This window comes from Mustela erminea, chromosome 4 (assembly GCF_009829155.1).
Source record: "Mustela erminea isolate mMusErm1 chromosome 4, mMusErm1.Pri, whole genome shotgun sequence".
NCBI lineage: Eukaryota > Metazoa > Chordata > Mammalia > Carnivora > Mustelidae > Mustela > Mustela erminea.
In genome coordinates, this window is record NC_045617.1 from 52,969,926 (window position 1) to 52,996,473 (window position 26,548).

Sequence of the window (26,548 nt, forward strand, 5' to 3'; positions counted from 1 at the left end):
CTGCCCCTCCTATCCCCTCTGCTCACACATGCTCTCTCTTCCTCTTAAATAAATAAGTAGGTAAATAAATAAATATGTACCTCATGGGTTATTTAAGCTCAGGTACAGTTTTTCATGGATCCCAGAATAATCTCAAGTGGAAGTAGAATTTTTACTTGGTTGACTCTGTTTCTCTATTTTTTTCCTCTCTGCAGATTTTGTGCTTTGTTTTTGTTTTGTTTGGGGTTTGTGCATGATAGCTAAATATTCCCTATTGATGGCAGCAATGGGGGAATTTAGTCTTATAGTATGGTAATCTCTGTAAATGCATGATAAATTTATTTTTTATAAATGAGAGATGATAGGAAATTTGGGAAGGAGTACAGCTCTTTGATATCTGTACTGGTGAGTTTTTGTATTTATGTGTTTACTATTACACATGGAACTTAAGCTGTAAGTTTGCTATGTGTCTATATCTACGTGACAGGTTATTTGAGTGTCTGTAATTTAGAAAGACCTTTTTCTCATTTTGGGCATATGAAATGTTTTCTTATGTCTGGGGAATATTAATAAGTTAAATTACACAATTGATTGAGTTTCAGAGTTAAATAAGTGCCTGTATAAAACAAATGTTCCTAAAATTCCCACAATACAACAAACAAATAAGCTAACATTACTCCTCTATAATGTTTAAAATTATAAAAAATATAAATCTGTGTGCAATAAAATTGAATCATTTTTTGACAAACTTTTACATACGTAATAATTTTTTGGAGTGTGCCAGTTTAAACATAATTTCTAAAATCTTCAGGTAGCTTATACCCTTCAACTAATATTAACCTAATTTCCGTGCAGTCACTTGATATCAAATACTTTCTTTTTTTAGTTTTTTGTTTTTTAATTAAATTAAATTAAATTAAAATTAAAATTTAATTTAATTTAATTTTTTAAAAATTTAATTTAATTTAATTTTTTTTCAGTGTTCCAAGTTTCATTGTTCATGCAGCACACCCAGTGCTCCACACAATACGTGCCCTCTTTAATAGCCACCACCAGGCTCACCCAACCTCCCTCCAAAACCGTCAGTTTGTTTCTCAAGTCCACAGTTTCTCATGGCTCGTCTCCCCCTCCGATTTTCCCCAACTCACTTCTCCTCTCCAAGTCCCAAAGTTCTCTGTGTTATTCCTTATGCTCCACAAGTAAGTGAAACCATATGATAACTGACTCTCTCTGCTTGACTTATTTCACTGAGCATAATCTCCTCTGGACCCATCCATGTTGATAAAAATTTTGGGTATTCATCTTTTCTGATGGAGGCATAATATTCCGTTGTACATATGGACCATATCTTCTTTATGCATTTATCTGTTGAAGGGCACTTTGGCTCTTTCCACAGTTTGGCAACTGTGACCATTGCTGCTATGAATATTGGGGTACAGATGGCCCTTTTTTCCCCTACATCTGTATCTTTGGGGTAGATACCCAGTAGTGCAATTGCAGGGTCATAGAGTAGCTCTATTTTTAATCTTTTAAGGAATCTCCACACTGTTTTTCCAAAGTGGTTGCACCAACTTGTATTCCCACCAACAGTGTAAGAGGGTTCCCCTTTCTCCACATCCTCTCCAACACTTGTTGTTTACTGTCTTGTTAATTTTGTCCATTCTATCTGGTGTAAGGTGGTACTTTCTAACTAGGAAGCAATTCTGAACTTTTGGTTACTAAGCATTGTATTAAACTTATACACTTTTGCTAATACGCTTAATATGCTATAGAGAGGGTAGATCTTTGGGTTGAATTAATGAATGTGATCACGTTCGCTATTTTAATGGTGTGTTTAGCTTTAAGAAGTTGTTATGTATGTTTATGAGCTTTGTTATTCTGCTACAATGCTTGTTTATGTTGACAAGTTTTCAATTATTTACTTTCCTCCAATTCTTTATGTGAAGTAGAAGTTGACTACTTTAGTTAAAAGCTATAATTACTGTAAGTGGTTGAAACTGTACTGTGAACACTGGTGACTGAAAAATATAAATGTTTATGAGCAATTTTTTGTTTTCAAAGAAAAAGAAAATAGGGGTGTTTGCGTAGCGGCTGCCTTTGGCTCAGGTCATGATCCCAGGGTCCTGGGATCGAGCCTCACATTGGACTCCTTTCTCAGCAGGGAGTCCGCTTCTCCCTCTGCCTCTGTCTGTTTCTCCCTGTGCTTGCGCTTGCTCTCTATCTCTGTCTCTGTTTCTCTCTTTCCTTCTGGCTTTGTGTCAAATAAATAAATAAATAAATAAATAAATAAAATCTTTAAAATAAAGAATATAATTTTATCTTAATGCAGAGATTCTCAAACCCTTTTGTCTCGAGCCTTTCAAATTTTGAAAACTTATAAGGAAAACCAATGAGTTTTTGTCTAAGCAGGTTATATTTATCATTATTTATCATGTTAGAAATTAAAACTGAGAAATCTTTAAAACATTTGCTTCTTTTGCAAATAACAATGTTGAACTGATTGCACGTTAACCTAAATAGCATGTTTAATGAAAATAACTCTATTTAAAAAAAAAATTAGGAAGAAGAGTTGTTCCATTTAAAATTTTTGTAAATCTCTTTGCTATCTGGCTAATAGATATAGCTTGGTTCTCCTATTTCTTTTGCCTTCAATCTGTGATATCATTTGTCATGTAACTTCTGGAAAACTTAGTTGCACACTCATAAGAAGGGTAAAAAAGGCAACCTTAAAGTATCAGTTTGTTCTAATATGTGAGAATTTGAAAGAGAATTTTATTTACCTTCGTTTATAACATCTGGGTCTGAAAAGAAGCTATGAAATGGGTTAAAATCGGAACACCTGGGTGGCTCAGTTGATTAAGCATCTGCCTTTGGCTCAGGTCATGATCCCAGGGTCTTGGGATCAAGTCTCATGTCCCGTTCCTTGGTCAGTGGGGAGCCTGTTAAAATGCCTAAAACGGAGTTTATCAAATTAAAAATGATTGTACTTCCAAGAACCCAAGAAAGTAAAAAGATGACTCACAGAATGGGAGAAAATAATTGCAACTCATACATCTGATAAAGGTCTAATACCAAAAATATATTAACAAATTCAAAATTAAAAATATATTAACAATTAAATATATTAACAATTAAAAGACAGACAAATTAAAAATAGGTGAAGAATGTAAACAGACAACTCTCCAAATGTGATATACTAATGGCCAGTAAAAATGCTCAAAATGCTCTACACCAGTCATCACTGGGGAAATGCAAATCAAACTCATAATATACTACCACTTCATACTCACTGGATATACTAAAAAAGACAGATGATAACAAGTGTTGGTGATGATGTAGAAGAACTGGGACCATTGTACACTGCTGGTGGGAATGTGAAACGGTGCATTATTGGAAAACAGTCTGGAAATGCAAGCTAAACATTGAGTTATCATATGACCTAGAAATTCCACCCCTAAGGATACACCCCAAAGAAATGAAGACAACTACACACAAAAAACTACAGGCACAAGTGTTCATAACAGTGTTATTCATAATAGTGAAAAAGTAGAAAAAAATCCAAATGTCCATCAACTGATGAATGGCTAAACAAAATGTAGTATATCCATACAACTGTTTATTCAGCTAAATAGAAATGAAATATGGATTCATGCTACAACATGATGAGCCTTGAAAATATTATGGTAAATATTGTGGTAAAGTCAGACACAGCAGGCCACATATTATATGATTCAGTTTATGTAAAATGTCCAGAATAGGCAAATCCTTAGAAGCAGAAATAGATTAATTGTTGACAGGGGGTGAAGGAAATGGAGAGTGACTGCGAATAGATAAGGTGTTTCTTTTTTTGGAGTGAGGAAAGTGTTCTGGAATTAGATGGTGGTGATGGTTGCACAACTTTGTGCATGTCCAGAGCTGCGGAATCATATGCTTTAAAAAGGTGAGGTTTATGGTATGTGAATTATATCTCCAAAGCAAAAATAAGGTTAAAAAATGCAATAAAAAACTTTACTGAGTGTCTGTCTTTACTTTTCATGGAAAAATATTGTTTGCATATATTTGATAAGAATCTATCCTCTTGGGGCACCTGGTGGCTCAGTAGGTTAAAGCCTCTGCCTTCGGCTCAGACATGATCCCAGGGTTCTGGGATCAAGCCCTGCATCGGGCTCTCTGCACAGCGGGGAGGCTGCTTCCTCCTCTCTCTCTGCCTGCCTCTCTGACTACTTGTGATCTCTCTGTCTCTGTCAAATAAATAAATAAAATCTTAAAAAAAAAAGAAAAAAATCCATCCTCTTGGGGCACCTGCCGGGCTCAGTCAAGTAGAGCATGTGACTCTTGAGCCCCATGTTAGGAGTGGAAATTACTTAAGAATAAATGAGTAAAGTTCACTACTTATGGAAGAAATGCCTACCAAACCCTTCACAGAAACCTGACCTGGTGCCTGCTTTATAGTACCTCATGTCATAGTTGGTAAGGAAGGTTACTTAGGCTGGGAACCTAAGAGAATGTTTGGGACCACAAGAAAGAAATTCACCAAATTTATAGATTTTGCAGGTGTATTATGGTCAAGTGAATTTCCTGGGTTTTGTTTCATAGTCTAAGGGTAGCAAAAGAGAGTCTTTTAGAAGTTCAGTCTAAGATTCCTTATGAAAACTTCCAGGAAGAAGTTAATATGGTGGTCTTAGTACTATTCAATATTGTATGACTGTAGATTTGCAAAGTAATCTCATGGAGGTCTATATGAGTAATTAATACTTGCTGCATCTGTGCAAATAATTAGGCCCAAACTAATGAGACTAGCTCCTTTTTATGTGTACAGAAATAATTTTTGAGATTATTATGATTACAAGGGGGACAAAGGAGATTGTTAGAGAAAATCTTTTAAATGGGCAAAAAAGAGATTACTGGTTTTATTTGCAATGAATACTAGGTATTGTCTAGTATACTTTCCAACTTATCTTTTTTCTACAGGGTTTTTTACCTTTTATTTTCTTTAAATGAGCTATGTCATAACTCTACCATTGTAGAAAGCAGTAATTCAAATTAAAAAAATTTTTTTTAAAAAAGATTTTATTTATTTATTTATTTGACAGAGACAGTGAGAGAGGGAACACAAACAGGGGGAGTGGGACAGGGAGAAGCAGGCCTCCTGCCGAGCAGGGAGCCTGATGTGGGGCTCAATCCCAGGACCCCAGGGTCACGACCCAAGCAGAAGGCAGACACCCAACGACTGAGCCACCCAGGCACCCCTCAAATGTTTTTTTAAATAAAAAAATGAGAGAAGTAACAACAAACACCTCAGAAATCCAAACAATTTTGAGAATATTATGAAAAACTATATGGCAATAAATTAGACAAACTAGAAGAAATAGTAAATTCCTAGAAATATATGACCTACCAAAACTGAGACAGGAAGAAATAAAATTTGAACAGACTGATTACCAGCAAATAAATGGAATCACTAATTGAAAAATTCCCAACAAACAAAAGCCCAGAACCAGATGGTTTCACAGGTGGATTATACCAAACATTTAAAGAAGAGTTAATACCTATTTTTTGCAAACTATTCCAAAATAGGAAAACTTCCAAATTCATTCTATGAGGCCAGCATTACCCTCATGCCAAAATGAGATAAAGACACCACAAAAAAAAGAGAACTACAAGCCAATATCGCCGATGAATACAGATTTAAAAATCCTCCACAAAATACTAGCAAACTGAATCCAATAATACATTAAAAAAAAATTCACCATGATCAAGTAAGATTTATTCCTGGGTTGTAATGGCAAAGGTAGTTCAATATTCACAAATCAATCAACATGATGTCAATAAGGGAAAGAATAGAGTCATATGATCATTTGAATTGATGCAGAAAAAGCATTTGACAAAGTACAATATCCATTCATGGTAAAAAACCCTCAATAAAGTAGGTTTAGAGGGAACCTACCTCAACATAAGAAAGGCTATATATGAAAAACCTATAGCTAACATCATCCTCAATGAGGAAAAACTGGGAGTGTTTACCCTGAGGTCAGGAACACAACAAGGATGTCCACTCTTACCACTTTTATTCAACATAGTACTGGAAGTCCTAGCCACAGCAATCAAACCACAAAAAGAAATAAAAGGCATCCAAATTAGTAAGGAATAAGTAAAACTTTCGCTTTTTGCAGATGAAAGATAATACATAGTAATCCCAAGAGACTCCACCAAAAAACTAGTAAGTTTTCGGTGATAAATGAATTCAGTAAATCTCAGGACACAAAATGAAACTATAAAAATCTATTGTGTTTCTATACACCAATAATGAAGCAGAAGAAAGAGAAATTAAGAAAAAATCCCATTTATAATTGCATTCCAATAATAAGATACCTAGGAATAAATCTAATCAAAGAGGTGAAAGACCTATACTCCGAAAACTATAAAATACTGATAAAAGAAACTGAAGAGGACACAAAGATTGGAAAGACATCCATGCTTATGGATTGGAAGAAGAAATAATGTTAAAATGTCTATACTATCCAAAGCAATCTACACATTTAAGGCAATCCTTATCAAAATACAAACAGCATTTTTCATAGAACTAGAACAAACAATTCTAAAATTTGTATGGAACCACAAAAGACCCTTAATCATTTGCTTATTAATTAATATGTTAAGTAAAATACATATCTATTGTACATATTTGTACAAGAGTCATGATTTTACCTTTGTTACAATGTTCTGGAACAATAAATCAGAAAATTTTTTTCTTTCTTTTTATTTGAGTATAATCGACACATGTAACATTACTTTCAAGTGTACAACATAGTGATTTGACAAGTTTATACATTATGCTGTGCTCCCCACAAGTGTAGCTACTATCTGTCATCATGTAGTGCTGTTACAATATCATTGACTCTATTCCTTATGCTATGTTTTTTATTCCCATGACTTATATATTCCATAACTGGAAGCCTATATCTTCCAATCTTCTTTGCCCAGAGAGTGTTTCTTTTGTATTAAGTGATAGTTGTATTAAGTAATAGTAAGGAATGACTTTAGTGGGAATTACCTGGCAGTGTTGGAAACTTTGAGACATGAGGTATAAACATGCAGGTATTAACTTGGAGTGAGGTAGAGTTTGGTGAAGTTTGCCTGTTTAAATTAGTGATGGAATATTCTCACTAGGAACTTCTTTAGGACCTAGTGGCTGCTAGCCCAGACATGTCATTCTAGACAAGCTTACACACTCATGCATTTGATGGATTAGACTATGGCCCAGAAAATGTAAGATGCATGAAAAATTTTTTTTGAAGGTTTTATTTATTTATTTGACAGAGAGATAGAGATAGAGAGTACAAGTAGGCAGAGCAGCAGGCAGAGGGAGAGGGAGAAGCAGGCTCTCCGCTGAGCAGGGACCCCGATATGGAGTCAATTCCAGGACCCTGGCATCATGACCTGAGCCGAAGACAGATGCTTAATTGACTGAGCCACCCAGGCACCTGCATGAAAATGTTTGATAAGAGACTGTTTACATTTTTCTGGCTGAAGAGGGAGATTAACACTTTTGAAGCAGGAATGTTTCCTTGCAGAGGGAATTTTAACTAAATAAAAGAAGTGTAGCACCTTTTCCTTGTGAGTGGAAGAGATTCTTGAGTAGACTAAAGTTGGCTACTGGTCACGAAAATATTGCAAATTCCTGTATGGTTTGTGCTTATGGTCATTCTCCAGATCCTATACAACATAAAATTTAATATTAAAGAGGGAATGAAAGATGACATTATATTTCTTTGGGACTTTTGGTTGGGAGTGTTAATCAAAAGGTAATGGAATCAAGGTAAACTGAGTAGAATCTTTGTACTCAAAGCTGATTCTGATGAAAGAGGACAGAAACTTTGTCAGGTAGCACATGATGTACAAATAGCTAAAGGGTGGCAGAGTCTGAAAAGAGATTGCTATGGTTTGTGGAAGTGATCCTTAGAAGAATAAAGAGTTGGTGAATTTAAACTTATATTACTTTTGGAAAAAAAAAAAAAAGAAAGAAAAGAAAAAAGTGGAGCTGAATCAGTATCCACTTTTTGCCACCTTTTGGCACTACAGCCAGAAAGTATAGAAGACTTGGGAATTTTTTTTTAGAGTAGATAGGAAGGCTTGACCTGTCTCTAAGTAGATAGAAGGTTGGAGGCTTGTAATATCTATACTTATCTGCTATCCTCACTTCTAGTTTGTTGTATGTTGTCACAAGGGACATTAATTCCCCGACACTTTTGCGGTGGGCCTATGTGTAGGTTGCTCAAACTTCTCAAGCTTTAGAAGGCAGTGGGCAGAAAAGTAGGGAAACATGGCACCAGTGCTTGAGGTGCGGTGGATTCAGCACACACAGAAGTTTCTATCATGACTGAAGCTGAAATGAGAAGAGGGACAAGAGCGTACCAAAGTGTCTGCTACAATAGCTTCTTTGTTCTCTGGTGGGATGCTTTATGAAGTCTTTTTTGTCTGGTATTAATACAGCCACTTCAGTCTTCTCATGATTATTATTTTCACAGAATGACTTTTCCTTCCATTTCCTTTCAACCTGTGCCTTTATATTTAAAGTGAATCTCTTGTAGACAGGGTATTGTTGGGTCTTACTTTTTTATTCATTCTAACAGGCTGAGCCTCTTTTTTTTTTTTTAAGATTTTTAAATTTATTTGACACACACACAGAGAAATCCCAAGTAGACAGAGAGTCAGGCAGAGAGAGAGAGAGGGGGAAGCAGGCTCTCCGCTGAGATCATGACCTGAGCTGAAGGCAGAGGCTTAATCCATTGAGCCACCCTGGCGCCCCAGTCTGTGCCTCTTAATTGGAGTATTTAGTTCATTAACAGTTTTTTAAAAGTAGGCTCATGCCCAGTATGGAGCTCAATGAGGGGCTTTAAGTCACAACCCTGAGATCAACACCTGAACAAAGCTCACAAGTCAGACACTTAACTGACTGAGCCACCCAGGCACCCCAATAGTTCATTACCATTTAATGTAATTATTGATGTGTTTGGACTTAGAGTTGCTATTTTATTGTTTACTTTTTGTTTGTGTCCTCTATTATTCCTCTGTTCTTCCTTGTCTACCTTCTTTTTGATTATTTGAATCTTTTAAAAAATTTTATTTTATCTATTGATTTTTTTAGCTAGACCTCTTTGCATTATATATATATGTATATATATAACATATATTATATAAAAAATATATATGGCTGCTTGACATAAAAGTGTAAAAGCCATACCATACAATTCTATAGATCAATTAACTACCTCCTTTTCCATCCCTTATGCTATAGATGTCATATGGTTTACATCAACATATATTATAAACTGCACAAGACAATATCATATTGCTTTAAATAGTCATAGTTTTTAAAAGAACAATAATAGTCTTTTATATCTATCCATTGTAATAATTTCTAAAGCTCTTTATATCTTTGTGAAGATTTAAGTTTCTACTTGGTTTCAATTTTTTCAGCCCACAGAATTTTTTTTTTACATTTTTTATAGTTTTTTTGTTTTCTGTTGCATAAAAGTATATATTATTTTTAACTTTATACTTGAAAGACATTTTCATTGAAACAAAATAATGAATTGACAGCATATTTTTTTCTTTCAGCACTTTAAACATTGTTTTACTTGTCTTCTGATGTCGATAGCTTTTTTTTTTTTTTTTAAAGATTCCATCTATTTATTTGACACAGAGAGAGAGATCACAAGTAGGCAGAAAGGCAGGCAGAGAGAGAGTGGGAAGCAGGCTCCCCTCCCAGCAGAGAGCCTGATGTGGGGCTCGATCCCAGAATCCTGGAATCATGACCTGAGCCGAAGGCAGAGGCTTCAACCCACTGAGCCACCCAGGCTCCCCGTCTATAGCTTCTGATGAGAAGTCAGTTCATAGTCAAATAGTTCTGTTCATAGTCAGTTCACAGTCAAATAGTTGCAATATATCATTTTTCTCTGACTGCTTTAAAGATTTACTCTTTATTGTTGCTTTTTAGCAGTTTGCCTCTGATGTGTCCAGGTGTGGCGTTCTTTTATTTCTCATTTTGAGCATCTTGAATCTGTACATTTTTGTCTTTCACAAATTTGGAAGATTTTGGTGATTGTATTTCAAATATTTTTTCTTCCCCTTTCTTTCTATGCTTTCCTCTGGGCACTCTGATACATGTATGTTAGACTTCTGTTATTGTTCTAAAGTTTTTAAAGACTTGATAATATAAAACAACAACAAAAACATCTTTGTCATTCAGACTGGATAATTTCTATTGACCTATCTTCAAGTTCACTTATTCTTTCTTCTATAATATCCAACATGATATTAAGCACACCAATGAAATTTTATTTTCAAAATTGCATTTTTGTTAGTTCATGGTTTTTCTGCTGTTTTTTTTTTAAATAGTTTCTGTTTTTTTTTTCTTAATGCTGAGATTCTTTATGTTTTTATTAATACAGAATTTTTTTTTATTTCAATGGACAGAATTATAAAATCTGCTTTAAAATTCATTTCTGCTAATTTGAGCATGTTTATCATTTTGGAATTCGTCTTGCTTAATGGTCTTGTCTCTTGAAAAAGGGTCACACTTTCCTGATTCTTTATAACTGAGCAATTTTTTTATTGTGTCTTGGACATTGTAGAATGTTATGTAGTGAGACTCTATGTTTCTCCAAAAATTGTTCATTATATTTTTGAGTGGAACATTGGTCAGATTTAAACTGTAAACACTTTGTCTTAAGCAGAAGCTCATCTTTGTTCATTCCTTTTGTCTTAGCTGAGGTACTGGAGTCTGCCCCATTCACGAGTGGTTCAGAGATTGTAACAGAGTTTATAAACAGAATTCAGGGCTCCTACTTTCTGGTTTTCTTCTTTTTTAGCTCCCACTTTCCAGGATCTGTGGCTGTTCTAAATTCCCTCGTCTGATTTTTTAGGCCGGAAAGACTGCTTTGTACTAGAGTTTTAGACACACTGTGTGGTGCTAACTTCAACCTGCCCTCAGGATAACTAACATCTGTAATGATGGGAAACTCACCTGTTTTGGTCCTTCCAAGTTTTGATTCTTCCAGAATCCACTTGTTCACTTTTTTTTGGTTCATTTTCCAGTGACTTCACTTTCCTGTTTTTGCTTGGTTTTTGGTTGTTTTTATTGTTGTTTGTTTTTGTTTTGTTTTGTTTTTGTCTGAGGTTTGTTGTTGTGATTTGTGAAAGGGTTGGGTCTGACAGGCACTTACTTAACTATCTGAGACATATTCCACTTACACCTACCTTAGTGGGATTGAGCCCATTCCCCAAGTAGTAACCTAAACATTTTATTGATCTTTTCATTCTCCACCTCACTTTCCCCACTTTTTCATACATGCTTCCTAAACTACCCATACCAAGTTTTTATCTAAGTGTCTAATATAGAGGTGACATAACTTAAGATATATTTCTTTATTTAATTATTTAGTCATTCACATTATTTAATTTAATCCTTCCAACAGCCCTTAGAGGTGCAGTGAGAAGAACTTAAGCATTCTCTCTATTCTATGTACTACTGAATTCTAGTGAGATTATATTATGCCTATAATATTATATTCAATAAGTGGCAGAATCTAACTTCAAAGCTAGATGTGTCAGATACTAAAATTTTACAGCACTGTGTTTTGTATTAGTTACTCTACCTCTCTTGTCCTTGTTTTCTCATATGTTAACACATAGGATTATTGTGTTGGTTAGATGAGATATTGTGGATATAGAACATAGCACCTACAAAATATTAGTTATTATATCAGTTATGTGATAAGCAATCTCAAATTCTCAGCAGATCACAAAAATAAATATCTCTTTCTTGTTCACATTCACATTGTCAGCTACTGGTTGGATGTTGTGATTGTTCCCCAGACTGCAGGCTTAATTTCCTCCATATTACTCCTTACTCTGGGACTTAAACTAGAGGAAAACCTTATGCACAACATACTTTTCTGATAGTAGTGGGCACAGGAGCTAAGAAACTTTTAGAATCTTGTAATTCCTTTAAAATTCTGTTTGGAAGTGATGCATATCAAATATTCCATTGGCTAAAACAAGTCAGATGTCCAAGTCCAAAGTTCATAGGGGTCAGAGGTGAAGGGGAAACATTTTATTCATAAAGGAAGGAGTGAATAATTATGATCAATAATACAATCTGTCACAGTTATAATAATCATCTTTGTTTTTATGGTATACAGTTACTATTTTCCAGGAACTGGAGTAGAAGGTGGATCAAAAAAAGACTTGGCAAGGGCACAAGAGAGTATTTTATTAAATGCCAAAAGGAAAGTTCAGATGAAAGCTGTTATGGACTTTCAGAGAGAGCTAATGTGTGAACCATGAAGACTGGGAAAGGTCTTATGAATGATAGAGGGCTTTAACTGGGTCTTGAGAGATGATTAAGATTTAGATAAAAGTGATTCTAACCAGTTGTAGCAGGATGAGAAAAGTATAGAGGTGGACTAGTTTTGTTATTGGGTGCTTTTGTTGAGAGTAATCACTGAAGGTGAGCTGGACAGCCTGGTTGTCAAGTAAGAAAAAAAAGGAAGAGTAGGAAATTTTGAGCAAGATTCAGAATTAAAGTTATATTTTGGAAAGTTTGGCCTGATTATACTGTAGGAGAGAAGATGGGTGGCAGAGAATACTTCTCCAATGTTATACACAGCAGCCATTCTTCTTCCTTCAAAGTTGTACACTGGTTCTGAGACAAGTATGTAACAAAAATGTGGTAAGCATGACAAATATTTCTTCAATGCATATTTGACTCCCACCAGTAAGAAAATGAAAACTGTCTTACTTGTTTTTCTCTGAAGCTCCTGTTTGACCAAATAAAGAGCATGCTTTGGTAAGAGACAACACTTCCCACACAAAAACATAATTAAAGTAACATATCAGATAGGCTGGATATACAATGAAACTTTGCAAACTGGATGAAAATATTTGTGCACTATCATTTTATTTTGCTTTTGAACTAACCAAGGAAAGACAATTTGAACACAATTTTCTGTTGTGCACTTAAAAATAGAGAAACAGTTTCTAAAATTTTCCATCTTTGAATTCCTTAGCAAAATACAATGCCCAGAAGCTTTTGGAAAGCAGTGACAGTGGCTGTGGTAAGATTTCTACTATTATTTTATTCCATTATTTTTCTATTTTTGTTGGTTTTGGTTCATTAATGGCCTCTGATAAATATTTGTTGGCTAACATTACTTTATTTTGGATTTGAAAATTAATAACAGGTTCAGATGAGATTGTTTGATTTTGAAAATTGGGTTTATGACTTAGCTAAATGAAAAAAAAAAGTAATGTGTGTACCTATCAATCCTTAAACCAATCACCAAAAAATTAAGATAAAATAATGATTGGGTCATCATTATTTATGCCATAAGATTACATTACTTTATAATGAATATGATATGGAGAGTAGGTGTCACAGGAGAAGAGCATTTAAAAATATGTAAATTAAGATCTGCAATCTTTGAGAGTAGAACTGAGGGAGAGAGCAGAGACTGAAAATTTATTTAGCTTTTTCTTATGCAGGCACTGCATTAAGTGTTTTACTCACTTACTGTGGCAGTAACCATAAAAGCACTTAACAAATAAGAAACTCAGTTTTGGCAAGGTAAAGGTGACTGCTCATGACCTCATAGCTTGTAGCAAGTAAAGTTGGTGCTCAACGACGTGGGTGTGACCCTAGCATACAGTGCCTTTCTACATGTTGCTCCACTCTCTTATTTCCTAATCCTGTGCTGGGAATTGGATTTCACATAGAACATAGAATATCTGTTTTAGTTAATGGATGGTTAAGATGGTTTTTTAGTAGTTTATATTAAAAATACTGAATTAGTACCATAAACCAAAGAATTACTTTTCCAATTTGGCTCTTACAATTAGTTGCTTATTAAAAAAACAATTTTTACAGTAGTAATAAGCATTTAAAAATGTCTGAATACTACAAAAAATCATATTTGTTTATGTTCTCTTTTAATCTTTGTCTATATGCACACATGGTTTGGATACAGTTGTGTTCTTTAATTTAGCATTTTAATAACTATTCCACCAAATGGACTTAACTATCGTTCATTAAATCATACCTGTATTGTTTAAAATTTAGGTTGTTTTCAATTTTCTACTATACTATAATAAACTTTTAAATTGAGATAGGACTGTCCTCATTTCATTATGAACTCTTTAGGATAAATTTCTAACAGGTATTGGGTCAAAGGGCAACAAAATGAAAAACTAATACAAAATGTTTTATTTAAGCAATATTTAAGCTTAATTGAATTGGAAGCCACAATATAAAAGTATAATGTCATGTCGGTGGTCCCTAAGACCAACCTCAGGGTTGATGATTTGCTAGAAGGACTCACAGAACTCAGAAAAGCTCTTGTATTCATGGCTAAGACTTATTACAGTGAAAGGATGAAGACTGAAGTCATCACTGGGAAAATACACATGGCTGAAGTCCTGGGGGAACCAAGAACAAGTTTCTAGGTGTTGCCTCTCAGTGTAGTCCTAGGTGGATGTCCTTTTCTCCCATTGATGATATGTGACAACATGTGCAAATAGTGAACCAGGGAAACTCTTTTGAGCCTTGGTATCCAGTATTTTTGGTGGGGATCAGTCAGTTGGGAATCAGTATTTTTATGTGGGGATCCAGCCTTGCAAAATCCAAACTGCTGCAGCATAGCACAAAGCTGGAGGCACATAAAAACACTCTTAGACAGGTTACCCCAAGGCAGAAGTTTTTTCCAGGAGCATCAAAGGACAGTGCTTTCTTTGGAATGTGCCATGTTTGAGCAACAACCCAAGCCTGCTGAATTAACCCTTTACTGCATATGGATGTAGAAATGCTTCAAGAAACAGGATTTAAAAGGCATGATACCATGTTAAAGGAGATTAATTATTAGCCCAAATTTTACTTTTTATATCCTGGGTCACTGTGGCTCAGAGCAGCTAAATTATTGGCCCACCACTCTGATAGTAATAGACAAAAACGCATCAGGGATTAAGTAGGAGGTGTTCAATTATCTAAAACGTTTTGGAAATGTATCCTGTTAAACACTTCTTTCTGCCAAAATTCAACCCTATTTGTTCTCAGCTTTTAGAATATAGAAATAATGCCTGTGATGTTCACCTGTGACCCAACTTTAGAGATCCTCGTTTAGTAAATTTGGGTGGGACCCAGGATTTTGCATTTTTAACAAAGTACCCAGGTGATTTCTGATGTTGGTGGGCCAAGGACTACACTTTGAGAAACACTGTCATTCACTGATGACTGATAATCTTCCCAAATCCCGGATTAAATTAGGTCATTGTGTTTCATCTTTCTTTCTTTCAAGGCCTATGGCTCTTCACTTTCTACCCTATTAAGCACTGCTTTCTTCTGCCTGTCATTTCACTATTTCACTAACTTCTACAATGCAACCTCAAGGACCTTTTCTCTCACTAGTTCCTAGAACCCTATCAGAATTGAGATTTTCCTACTTCCTGTAACAGTTTGTGGTATTTTTACCTTTATAATTTGTTTCCGTCGTTTACTCACTGTATTATTACTTCTTGTTTTTGTCTACGTGGCATTCCTTTTCACCCTTCATTTTAGGGAATCTGTCCTTCTTTCATTCCATGTGGTTGGCAGGGCTGGGGTGGGCGAGCAGGAGTGGTGCACTGTGCATGGTGGGGTTGCATGTGACCCTGATCTGGCCACATACGGTGCTCTGTCCCTCAGGCCAGGGATTTTTTTTTTTTTTTTAAACATGATGCAATCTAGGACAATCAGTAATCTTCTGTGTGATTATATATATGAACACTGAAAGGGAAGTCCTCTCTTTTCTCTGAATTTGCTGAACTGAGTAGTAGTTCTAGAGTTTCTGTGGGGAAATCTGTCTCTAAAGAGAAACACTGAGATCCTCATACAAGGAGAGGCAGAGCCAAAATATGAAGGAAATGATAAACATAATTTGAGTTCTAATCCAGTGCTATCTGAGGCCTGTCACTAGTCTCTATACCTGCTCTTTCTAGTTATACAAACTAATAAATCCCTGGTTCGCTTTTTTGTCCAGCCAATTTTCTTTTCTTTTTTTTTTTTTTTTTAATAGAGAGCGAGCACATGTGAATGGGTATGGGGTGGGGAGCAGAGGGAGAGGGAGAGAGAATCTTAAGCAGGTTCCATGTGAAGCTCGATCTCATGACCCTGGGATCATGACCTGAGCTGAAATCAAGAGTTGGATTTTAACCAATCAAGCCACCCAGGTGTCCCCCACCAATTTCTTTTTAAACAATATAAATTTATTATCTTACAGGTCTGTAGATCATATGTCCACTATGAGCATCACTGAACTAAAAATCAAGGTGTCCTTAGGGTTGTATTCCTATATGGAGTCTCTAGGGGAGAATCCTTTTCCTTGCTCATTTGGCTTGTTGGCAGAATGCGGTTCTTGTGAGTGTGGACTGCAGTTGTCACCATTCCTAGCTGGCTGCCAGCTGATGGAATTCCCAGCTTCTGCAGCTGTCCACATGCCTTGTTTCATGAACCCTTCCGTTTTCAAAGCCAGCAATTCTAACTTCTCCTTTGCCCAACCAATTTTAAATTTTATTTTGAAATTTGTAATGATTGAGTTCTTTATACATTTCCTTATTTAACATGTCCTTCTTTGTCCATCTCAAATGGGAAATAGAAGTAGAAGTTGCTCAATAAATGGATTAATGGAAACCTCTATGGACTGTGTGCTTTAACTTCCATAGCTTTGTACTAAACATTTGTTGAATCTGGACAAGCCACTGAGTCTCTCTGTGTCAGTTTTCTTATCTATAATCTGAAGAAGTTTAGTTAGAAAATTTCTAAGGTCATTATTAACTCAAAATCTTTACATTTAGAAATGCATTGCCTTCTATGAATTCTTTCCTGATTGCCACAACAGAGAATGATATCACCATCTTTTAAAAGTCATGACATTTGTGCGCTTCTTTTTTGCCTTACACAATTTTTCAGTTTTATAACATTCTTAGCAAATAGCTCTTTTTTTCTTCTAGATTTTTGTTTTGAAAAATTAAAAAACTTAGAAGAACTGAAAGACAAGCATAATGAATACATATGTCTCTAAATTGCATATGTAATGTATTATGTATGTAAATATATGTAGTATTTCTATTTTATCTATGCATAATTTATATATGTATGTATGCACATGCTTTTTTGCTGAACCATCTGAAGATAAGTTGAAGGCATCATGACAATCAGCATGCATTTCCTAACATTCTTCTACCATTTTAACAAATCTAAGAAAACAATACTTTCATAATATCATCTACTTTACAGCTCATATTAGAATTTCCCCAACTGTACACAAAATAAGTTTTTAGCTGTTTTTGCTTTTTGGATATAATCAAGGTTCATACACCATATTTTGTTGCCATGTCTCTTTAAATCTAGAACATTCCCTCCCTCTACCTTGTTTTGTTTTTCATGACATTGTAAATGTCTTACATTCTGAGTTTGTCTTATGATTTCCTTTTGATTAGGTTTAAATTAAATATTTCTGAAGAGGTTGAATCATAATTGATGGGTATTTATTGCCTCACATTAGGAAGCTCAGTAGTCAGTTTGTCTTACTTTTGGTGGTACAAAATAGAGAATCATTAGTTAAAGGCAGACTGCCAGCTGGCTCAAATTTGAAGATGTATTTTCCTCTTTGAAATTGGTAGGCATTTTATGGGGTACTTAGAGACCATGTGAATATATTGTTCCTCATTAACCTTTAACCAATGGTTTTATCATCCATTAATACTTCTTGCCCAAATCAGTTATTACACTGGGGAGGACAAAATGATTAGTTTAAGAAAATTCTTTCATTCCTTTACAATTATTAGCTGTCATTCCTCTATCAGGAAGAATTTTTCTTCCCACCAGCCTCCTGAACTTTTCTATCTCTATTTCTTTTGTGTGCCATCAGGACTCTATTTTTAATTTGACATGTTTTGATCGTTTACTGTTTTTGATCTCTTTGGTGCTCAGATTACCCCCAGATTCAGCTACTGGAAGCCTCTTTGAATCCAGACACGACTTCACCATTCTTTGAGCATTTCCTTGCCTTGTGGTGTAAGATCTTCAAGGCTCACCTTATGTTTTCTCTGCCGTAGACCTGGAACCAGCCACTTCTCTTCTTTTAGTGTGAAATGATACTTCAATCAACATAGTCTAGGCTCCAGGGATGCTTATTACCAAGTAGGCCTTTTCAGTGAAGACAGCTAGGAATTTCTTTTTAAGAAGAATTATGAATTATGCTGGATAGTACATCAAATAGTAATCCTGAATAATACAGCAAATTCAAATTTAAGACTATGGGGTTTTTACTAAAACTTTCTTACATTTTTATTCCCTTTCTTCCATGTCAAGAATACTGGTTCTTAATGACACAAAGAATTACATATCCTAATTACTCATTTGCTTTATCCTGAAGAATAATTTCAGAATAACATCATTGTGCACAATATGATTACTGAAAATGGTTAAAAAATATTTTTTTGCAATTGTTTTATCCTTAAGGTGTATTTCTATAGAGATATGCGATCATATGAATATCTGCATTCAGCTCAGGTCATGGTCTCAGAGTCCTGGGATTAAGCCCTGCATTGGGGGTCCCTGCTCAATGGGGAGCCTGCTTCTCCCTCTGTCTGCCATTCCTCCTGCTCTTGCTTGCTTGCTCTTTCTGTCAAATAAATAAGATCTTTAAAAAAGTTACTTGGAGGGTGCCTGGGTGGCTCAGTGGGTTAAGCTGCTGCCTTTGGCTCGGGTCGTGATCTCAGGGTCCTGGGATCGAGTCCCGCATCGGGCTCTCTGCTCGGCGGGGAACCTGCTTCCTCCTCTCTCTCTCTGTCTGCCTCTCTGCCTACTTATGATCTCTCTCTGTCAAGTAAATAAATAAAAAAAATCTTAAAAAAAAAAAGTTACTTGGAAAATTTATTTTCTGTGTAATTGTAGCTCCAATTGGATATAATTTTATTTTTATGTGTTATAGATTGCTTTGTTTTAATTTATTTTTTAAAATATTACAATTTAACAGGGCACCTGGGTGACTCTGAAGGTTAAGTGTCAGACCCTTGATTTCTACTCAGGTTGTGATCTCAGTATCTTGAGATCCAGCAGGCCTTGGGCTCCACACTAGGCAAGGAGGCTGCTTAAGTGACTTTCTCTTCCTCTCCCTCTGCCCCTCCCCACTGCTCACACATGTGTACACTTTGTCTCTCTCTAAAAAATAAATTAATTAAAAAATATTATAAGGGACACCTGGATGGCTCAGTGGCTTAAGCTTCTGCTTCCGACTCAGGTCATGATCTCACGGTCCTGGGATTGAGCCCCACGTTGGGCTCTCCGCTCAGCAGGGATCCTGCTTCCCCCTCTCCATCTGCCTGTCTCTCTGCCTACTTGTGATCTCTGCCTGTTAAAATAAATAAATAAAGTATTTAAAAAAATTATTACAACTCAAATTTAACAATTCAGAGTTTAATTTTGCTTTTGTTTAGTATATATACTTGTTATGTATGTATACAATTTTTTTACAGTGAAAATTTTGGATCGTAGTAACAATGTTAACTTATTTACAGTGTCTACAATAGAATAGTTTCAGAATTTTAATACATATGACTACTAAGAGTACAATTCTAAGTAAATATTTCTTTTTCTTTTGTCCATAGAATATATTCCATTAAAGATGTATAGTAATGTGTTCGAAAGTTACTTGAATCAATTCTTTTTCTGTTTGATTGTAATTGGATACATTTAGGCCCATTTGTGTTTATGTTCAATTTAATGTTTATTTTTTTTACTGTCCTTTGATTTACTTTCTGATTATCTAAAAAATGTATATGATTCAGAGGTTGAAACTATGTAAGATGGTATGTTCACAGAATTGTTACTCCATGTTTATTTCTTCTATTCCATTCCTGCCTGTCCTCTAAATGTAAATGGCTTCATTTTTTGTTGTTTATTCTTCTTTTCCTGTTTTTGGCAAAAAAAAACCCCAAAACCAAACATGTATTTCTTTTCTTTTTTACACATAAGTAGCATATAATAGACTATGGTATTTACTTAACAATATATAGTAGAATTCATTCCATGTTAATTCATAAAGATCTCTTTTATTCTTTTCTTTTTTATGTTTGCATGGCATTCCATACTATAAGTTATTCAACCAGTCTCTTATAAATAAGCATTGGATTATTTCTAATATTTTTCTATTATAAATAATTCTTCTAACTCTTGACTTCTGCATGCATTATATATATATGTATACATATGCATATATACATGTGTATAGATAGATTTGTCACAACATAGTTCTTTACTTAAAAAATATCTGTGTACTAAATTATTTAATTGAGTTGCATGAAACTCATTGAAAAAGGAGCTGTTTGTACCTCTAGTTAGTCTTCTGGGGAATGGGATAACAGCATACTGTCAGCAGAGTTTGTGAATCTAAGATGTTGTAGTTGGACCACTTCTTGCTTTTTTAAAAAAAGTTATATTTTTTCATTAGGAGAGAGTTTTATTTTAAAAGTGTCATCTTAAACTGCAAAAGTGCCCATTAAACATCACAATTAAACATGCCAAAGGAGAAGTCATGTTGTCAAAATGCCCACTTAACCTACCCAAACATCTCAAACCCACCCTTTGCTGACCTATAACCTCATTTTAAAAAAATTTTTTTTATTTTTTTAAATAAGAGAAATTAGACTGGTACATGTTGGTAAATGCTACCTGTCCATATTCACATAGAGACACAGTGTAATCTCTGAGATCAATATACAGAGAAAGGAGGAAAAAAGCTAGAATTCTATGCACTACTACACAGGTCTTGCCTTGTTTTAAAACAAACATGTAGACTCTAGAGTTGCTTCATCTTTGCCACATATATTGAGTTCTTAGTATGTCCAACACAATGCACTGTCTCAGAGATGAGAGACAAAGAGCCCTCACCTTTCAAGAACAGAGAACCCATTACAAAATAACCTGGATCAGACTGGAATCACCTGGAGAACTTTTAAAGTTTATTGATACATGTTGCCCCATTCCAGATCTATTAAATCAGACTCACTGGGTTTGGGCATCCATTATTATTATTTTTTTTAACTCTCAGTGTGATTCTAATGGCACTCAAGATTGAGAACCACTGATGTAGAGGCCGCTGTGACTGCAGCTATAAGTAACAGGGTAGACATCACAAAATGTGAAGGATGTGTAGGAAATGCAGAATTTCTCAGGCTGGGAATATTTGGATTGGTCGGACACACAGGATTTGAACTAGTATGAAGAAAATGAATATGAATTATAGATATTACTGTGTTATGAGGTTCAGGATTCTATAGACTTTGAGTAGATGATTTATCTGTCTGGCAAATAATGCCTTCTTTTAATTTGGCATTTGGAGTGCCAGACTAATGCAAGGAGGATTTTCTCAGGCCAAAATCAGAGGAAAATCCTGCAGGATGAAGAGAGAGGGACACCAGATGGCACTCAAGCTCCATCTTCATCAATGTAAGAACAATGCATTTGGAGTAGCGTATGATGCTGAAGCAAATGATTTTGTTGAAAAACAACTGTATTGGTTTTAAGAACATTTTTCTTTAGATGTAAATGCGGTTTAATGTAGAACTACAATAATAATTTTAATAATAGTGTTATTAATTATTAAAACTATCTAAACTGACATAATTTTATTACTTACCTGCCATGAATACATAACTTTCATTTCTCTTGCTTACTGCAAACAAAAGAGATATGATTTAGTAATTAAGATATATATTACTGACCATCTGGCTTGAACATATGTATAAAAAATAGTGCCTAAAAATCTTCTGGCAGAAAAGTGTCCAGAACTTTTGTGCAAAGAGGAACTGCAAACAGGGTTACTGCATTGTTAAGGTGCACCTCTGGGATTTCTCTGGAGAGTCCTTTTCACCCCAGAGGCTTTCTAACTTTGCAAGCCCTTTCTGGAAAATGATGAGTATGAGATTATTCTACTTTTCTAAAAAGATCGTGTTTTTAGTCCTGAAACTGACTTTTTATAAATATTTAAGATAGCTTTTGAACATATTTAAGAAAAATGTGCAGTTCCTATATGTAATTAAAGCCTTTCAGATGCATGCTAAATTAGTATTATCACAGAAAGTTCCTAATATGGTCACTGTAAAACATAAAATAAAAATTATATCATCTTTATTGATAAGAACTGATGTATCTCACTGTTACTGCTCCTAATTTTCTCTTTTAAATAGAGACTGCATGGTTTTTATCCAGTTCTCAATATTTTTCTTGTTTTATGTTTTCATTATGGAAATTTAAAACATATATAAGAGAATAGAAAAAATATAATGAGCCCATTTATACTCCTTTTCCAACTTCAATAGTTTTCAACATTCTATATTGTTTCATCTATACCCTCCAACCTTTTTTTTCCCCTCAAATATTTGAAGCATTGTAAAGCAAACCCAAGAGATCATGTGAGCCCACCTGTAAATACTGGTTTGTATCACCAATAAATGAGAACTTAAAAAAAAAAAAACCAATAATAATCACAGCACCACTATCCCGTTACTGGCACTTGATGAAATAATGTTTAACAATTAGCCAATATTTTAAGTCTTGAGAGCTTAAAATCTAGGGAATGCTGTAGAATGTTGAAAGTATTTTTTTAAGTAGGCAAAAATATTTTTAAGATGAAATACATTTGGTACATATATGTGTTTTACATTTCATTACTTAATTAAACTTGATACAATCTCATGTGTGAGTCATTGGGCAAATTAAAAGCATGTACATTTTTGGAGACTGGCAAAGTCCTTTTATTTACATTTGTATATAAAATTTTGTACAATTTTATGAGGTAGATAAATATGTTCCAATGTGCATATTTCTGTTTTATTGCCATAGTCTGTCTGGATAAAAATTCTGTGAATCCAACTACATTAGCTAAACTGTCTGCTGTGAGACTTAAGACTTTTTGATGCATAGCTCTGTTTATTCTGGCTTCCATTCTTCTTCAGACTTTATGTGATGTCATGTTCTCTATAAAAATCTGACATCAATATGGGTAGGAACTGACTCATTTCATTTTCTGAAGATAATCAGTGTTTTTGGACTTTTAGTATTCTCCTCCATGCCCATCCATGTTGACATTAGCTTCAGCTGAGGCAGGCGTTGACCACAGGATTTGTTTACCTCAAATAACCAAAGTTTATGCTCATGTTGCACAGTTCAGCTAAGACCAGGAGAGAAATGCAGTTGCCTAGACAGAATGTAAGTGATACTGCATATCCTTTCAGGAATGTAATGTTTAGATTATATGTAGTGGTGGTGAAGAGTAAACAACTTCTTTTTTCTTTAAGCTCTTGTAATACTTCCTTGCTAATATACAGCATTTAGTAATCTGATGAATCTGATGTATTGCCTGTGGATGACAACTGTACAGGGTTTTTCCTGGAAGAATATTAACTTAAAATCTAAAAGAATGTACAGGTTCACTTATTTGTGGAACATAAGAAATAGCATTGAGGACATTAGGAGAAGGGAAAAATGAAGGGGGAGAAATCAGAGAGGGAGAGGAACCATAAGAGACTATGGACTCTGGGAAACAAACAGAAAGTTTTAGAAGGGGAGAGATGGGGGCATGGGTGAGCCCGGTGATGGGTATTAAGGAGGGCACTGATTGCATGGAACATTGGGTGTTATAAGCAAACAATGAATCATGGAACACTACATCAAAAACTAATCATGTAGCATAACAAATAGCATGGAGGACATGGGGACTTAGAGTGGAGAAGGGAGTTGGGGGAAATTGGAAGGGGAGGTGAACCATGAGAGACTATGGACTCTGAAAAACAATCTGAGGGTTTTGAAGGGACGGGGGGTGGGAAGTTGGGGTACCAGGTGGTGGGTATTATAGAGGGCACGGATTGCATGGAGCACGGGGTGTGGTGCAAAAATAATGAATACTGTTATGCTGGAAATAAAAAAAAAAAAAAACTAATCATGTAGTGTATGGTGACTAACATAACAAAATAAAAAACAAACAAACAACAAAAAAGAATGCACAGGTTAAATTGTTAATACAATACAGGGTAAAGAAACTGTTATTTCCTCAGATTTTGATTATTCTCTTTATATGCCTGCTTCATGTAGAACTAGTCTTATGAGTACTTGGATTAGGAAAAAATACAGGAAGGGTTACTTTGTCTCATCAAATATCTCTAAATTTTACTTGTTGATTGACTTCTGAAATTCTACACCAAAATTCTATTAATTCCATAGATTGATTAATTGTTCAAATACAAAAATTCCTGAGCCCCCAGCCTTATGAATTATTTATGTCTTCATGTGTATTCATCTACTAACCTTTCCTCTATGCAAGTCTGGATAGGGAAGTAAGTAGAGCTGGGTTCCTAAATGAAAGAGTCTATCTATGCAGACCATTTTAAGAAGCAGATTTATTCAAGTGAAGTAGCTCTGGTGAGGGTTTGACTAATTTCAAAAGAGCTAAATAAATGTGTGTTAGCAAGTAATTGAAAACTCCTTTTTTTTTCCTATTCAGGCTAAAAAATTATGTCTTATTTAACAAAAAGTGTTATCAGAAGTGTTTTTACTTAACACAAAATATTGTAGACTAATGTAGAATCTATTTTGTCTGGTTTCTCTGAAATATATCATCCAATCATAAAACTTCCAACATTATCATCTACTGAAATTTGCATCAATAGACAATTAGAAAACTTCCACTTCTGGTAGAGTCTAGTATATTGGAAGGTGCAAAGACTTTTATGTGAGATAGTCCTGGGTTCCAACCAATTCTAGTTCTGACACTAATCTTGGTTAAATTAATTAACTCACACAAATTCAATTACTTCATCCATAAAAATAATATAATACTATCTAATAATAAAGACTATGGCTGGAGAATGGTTTTGTCTGAGACTGTGAGCATGAAGAAACTGGCTATCTTAATTTGTGTTCTCCCAGAAGCAGACTCCAAGGCAATGATTTGAGTGAAATTAGTTTATTTGGGAAGTTCAGAGAATATGATAGGGAAGTGGAGGAAGTGACTGAGTAACCAGAAGGCAACCGGAAGGAAGTTCATGGGTAAGCCAGCTACCACAAAGGGTACCTGGAACTTCCCTCTATAGAGGAGCTCTGGAAAACTGATGCAAAAGCACACATCTCAGAATTATCCCACCCAATAGGGAGAGGGAAGTAGCGTATTAGTATACCAACTCCTGGGAGGTCATGGGTTGAGGGCTGCTCCTGAGGATATTAATTCCTTAGCACTTTAGTCTGCACCTGCACAGGGCTGGAAGAAGAGCACGGAGGCACAGGGATGCAGGTACCAGCAGTGGGAATTTCACCAGCGCACGCTGAAAAGCCAGGGAATATGGGATGGGCACCAATATGGCTTCCACACTGGTATAATGTTAGTCCAGCGTTCAGCAAAAGATAGCTATGGGAAAAAGTTCAATGTACCTCCTATTAGAATATATTGTCATTTAATACTATACCCTTCCTTTCATAATATACTTTCTCTTCTGAAACAGTCTGTGTAAAGCTAAGTGGCTATAAAAGAAAGAACCCAAAATACAGTAGTTTAAAGACTAGAGAAGTTTCTTTCTCACATAACAGTCCAGAGTTCAGTGGGACAGATTTATGGGACTCAGATTCAGAGATTCAGGTTCCTTTTATCTTGTTGCTCCATGATCCACAACTGTAATGTCTTTGTTTATGAGGTCAAACTACAATGTGCCATGGCTAGGTTGCAGTAGTGGGAAGGGGAAGAGCGGGGCGGAATGTATGTCCATTGTCTTAGGCCCAGACTTGAAGTGGCACACCATGTTCTTGCTCACATGGAGAGAGCTTAGTCGGGAGGTGATATCTATCAGCAAGGGAGTTTGGGAAATACCAGCTAGCCAGATAACCAGTTCCCAGCTCTAATACAGTTATTGTAGGAAAAGGAAGAATGGGGTTTTTTGGTGAACAATCAGCACGGTCAGATTTGGGTACTTTAGGCTTGATTCAGTTTTTTGTAAATCTCACTAATCACAGAAAGAGAAAGGACATGAACTTGCCAACCTATTTGGTATCTTTCACTGAATTTGAGTCACAAAGTTAAAGACAAAGGCCTGGATTTCACCACTTACTCAACCATGAAGTTAACTAGAACTACTCCTACTCTCTCTCATATTTTTGTACATTTGTGTACTTCAGTGTCTCAATTTTTCAGTAATGTATTCAATCACCCACACAATTTCTATCCTTATAATCATGAATATTTGAGAACTGGCTAATCTCCACCTCATGGATGCAGGGTACTCTTTGTTTATCTGTATTTCTGATTTGCTCAGACTCTTCCAAAAAAGTTTCTTTTCCTTATAAGGTCTTGCATTAGAGGAAAATATTTAGGATTCTTTGTCCTAATCCTATTTCATGTTGCTCTAATTAGAATTGTGTGTATTCTAATTGTATATCTATCACATTGACTAGATGAAATTATCTTAAAGGAACAAACATAAGTTTTTA

The 26,548-nt window shown here is 35.2% G+C and overlaps 1 protein-coding gene and 1 long non-coding RNA gene across 4 annotated transcripts in view; one reads left to right on the forward strand and one right to left on the reverse strand.

The window, feature by feature from the left end:
- FILIP1 (filamin A interacting protein 1) overlaps positions 1 to 26,548 on the forward strand; it is a 273,938-nt gene that overhangs the window by 46,764 nt on the left and 200,626 nt on the right. For both annotated transcript variants that reach the window (XM_032339243.1, XM_032339244.1), the window contains one exon: positions 13,053 to 13,100. In XM_032339243.1, the coding sequence (XP_032195134.1) occupies positions 13,053 to 13,100 (48 nt within the window). The remainder of the gene's footprint in view (positions 1 to 13,052; positions 13,101 to 26,548) is intronic.
- Positions 12,124 to 25,724, reverse strand: LOC116588332. Of its 2 annotated transcripts, XR_004284891.1 has the most exons (6): positions 25,648 to 25,724; positions 21,714 to 21,749; positions 20,407 to 20,493; positions 18,109 to 18,247; positions 12,785 to 12,803; positions 12,124 to 12,688 (listed from the first exon to the last, which is right to left on the reverse strand). It is a non-coding gene; the product is annotated as an uncharacterized LOC116588332 (long non-coding RNA). The 2 variants fall into 2 exon arrangements; XR_004284892.1 differs by lacking the exon at positions 20,407 to 20,493.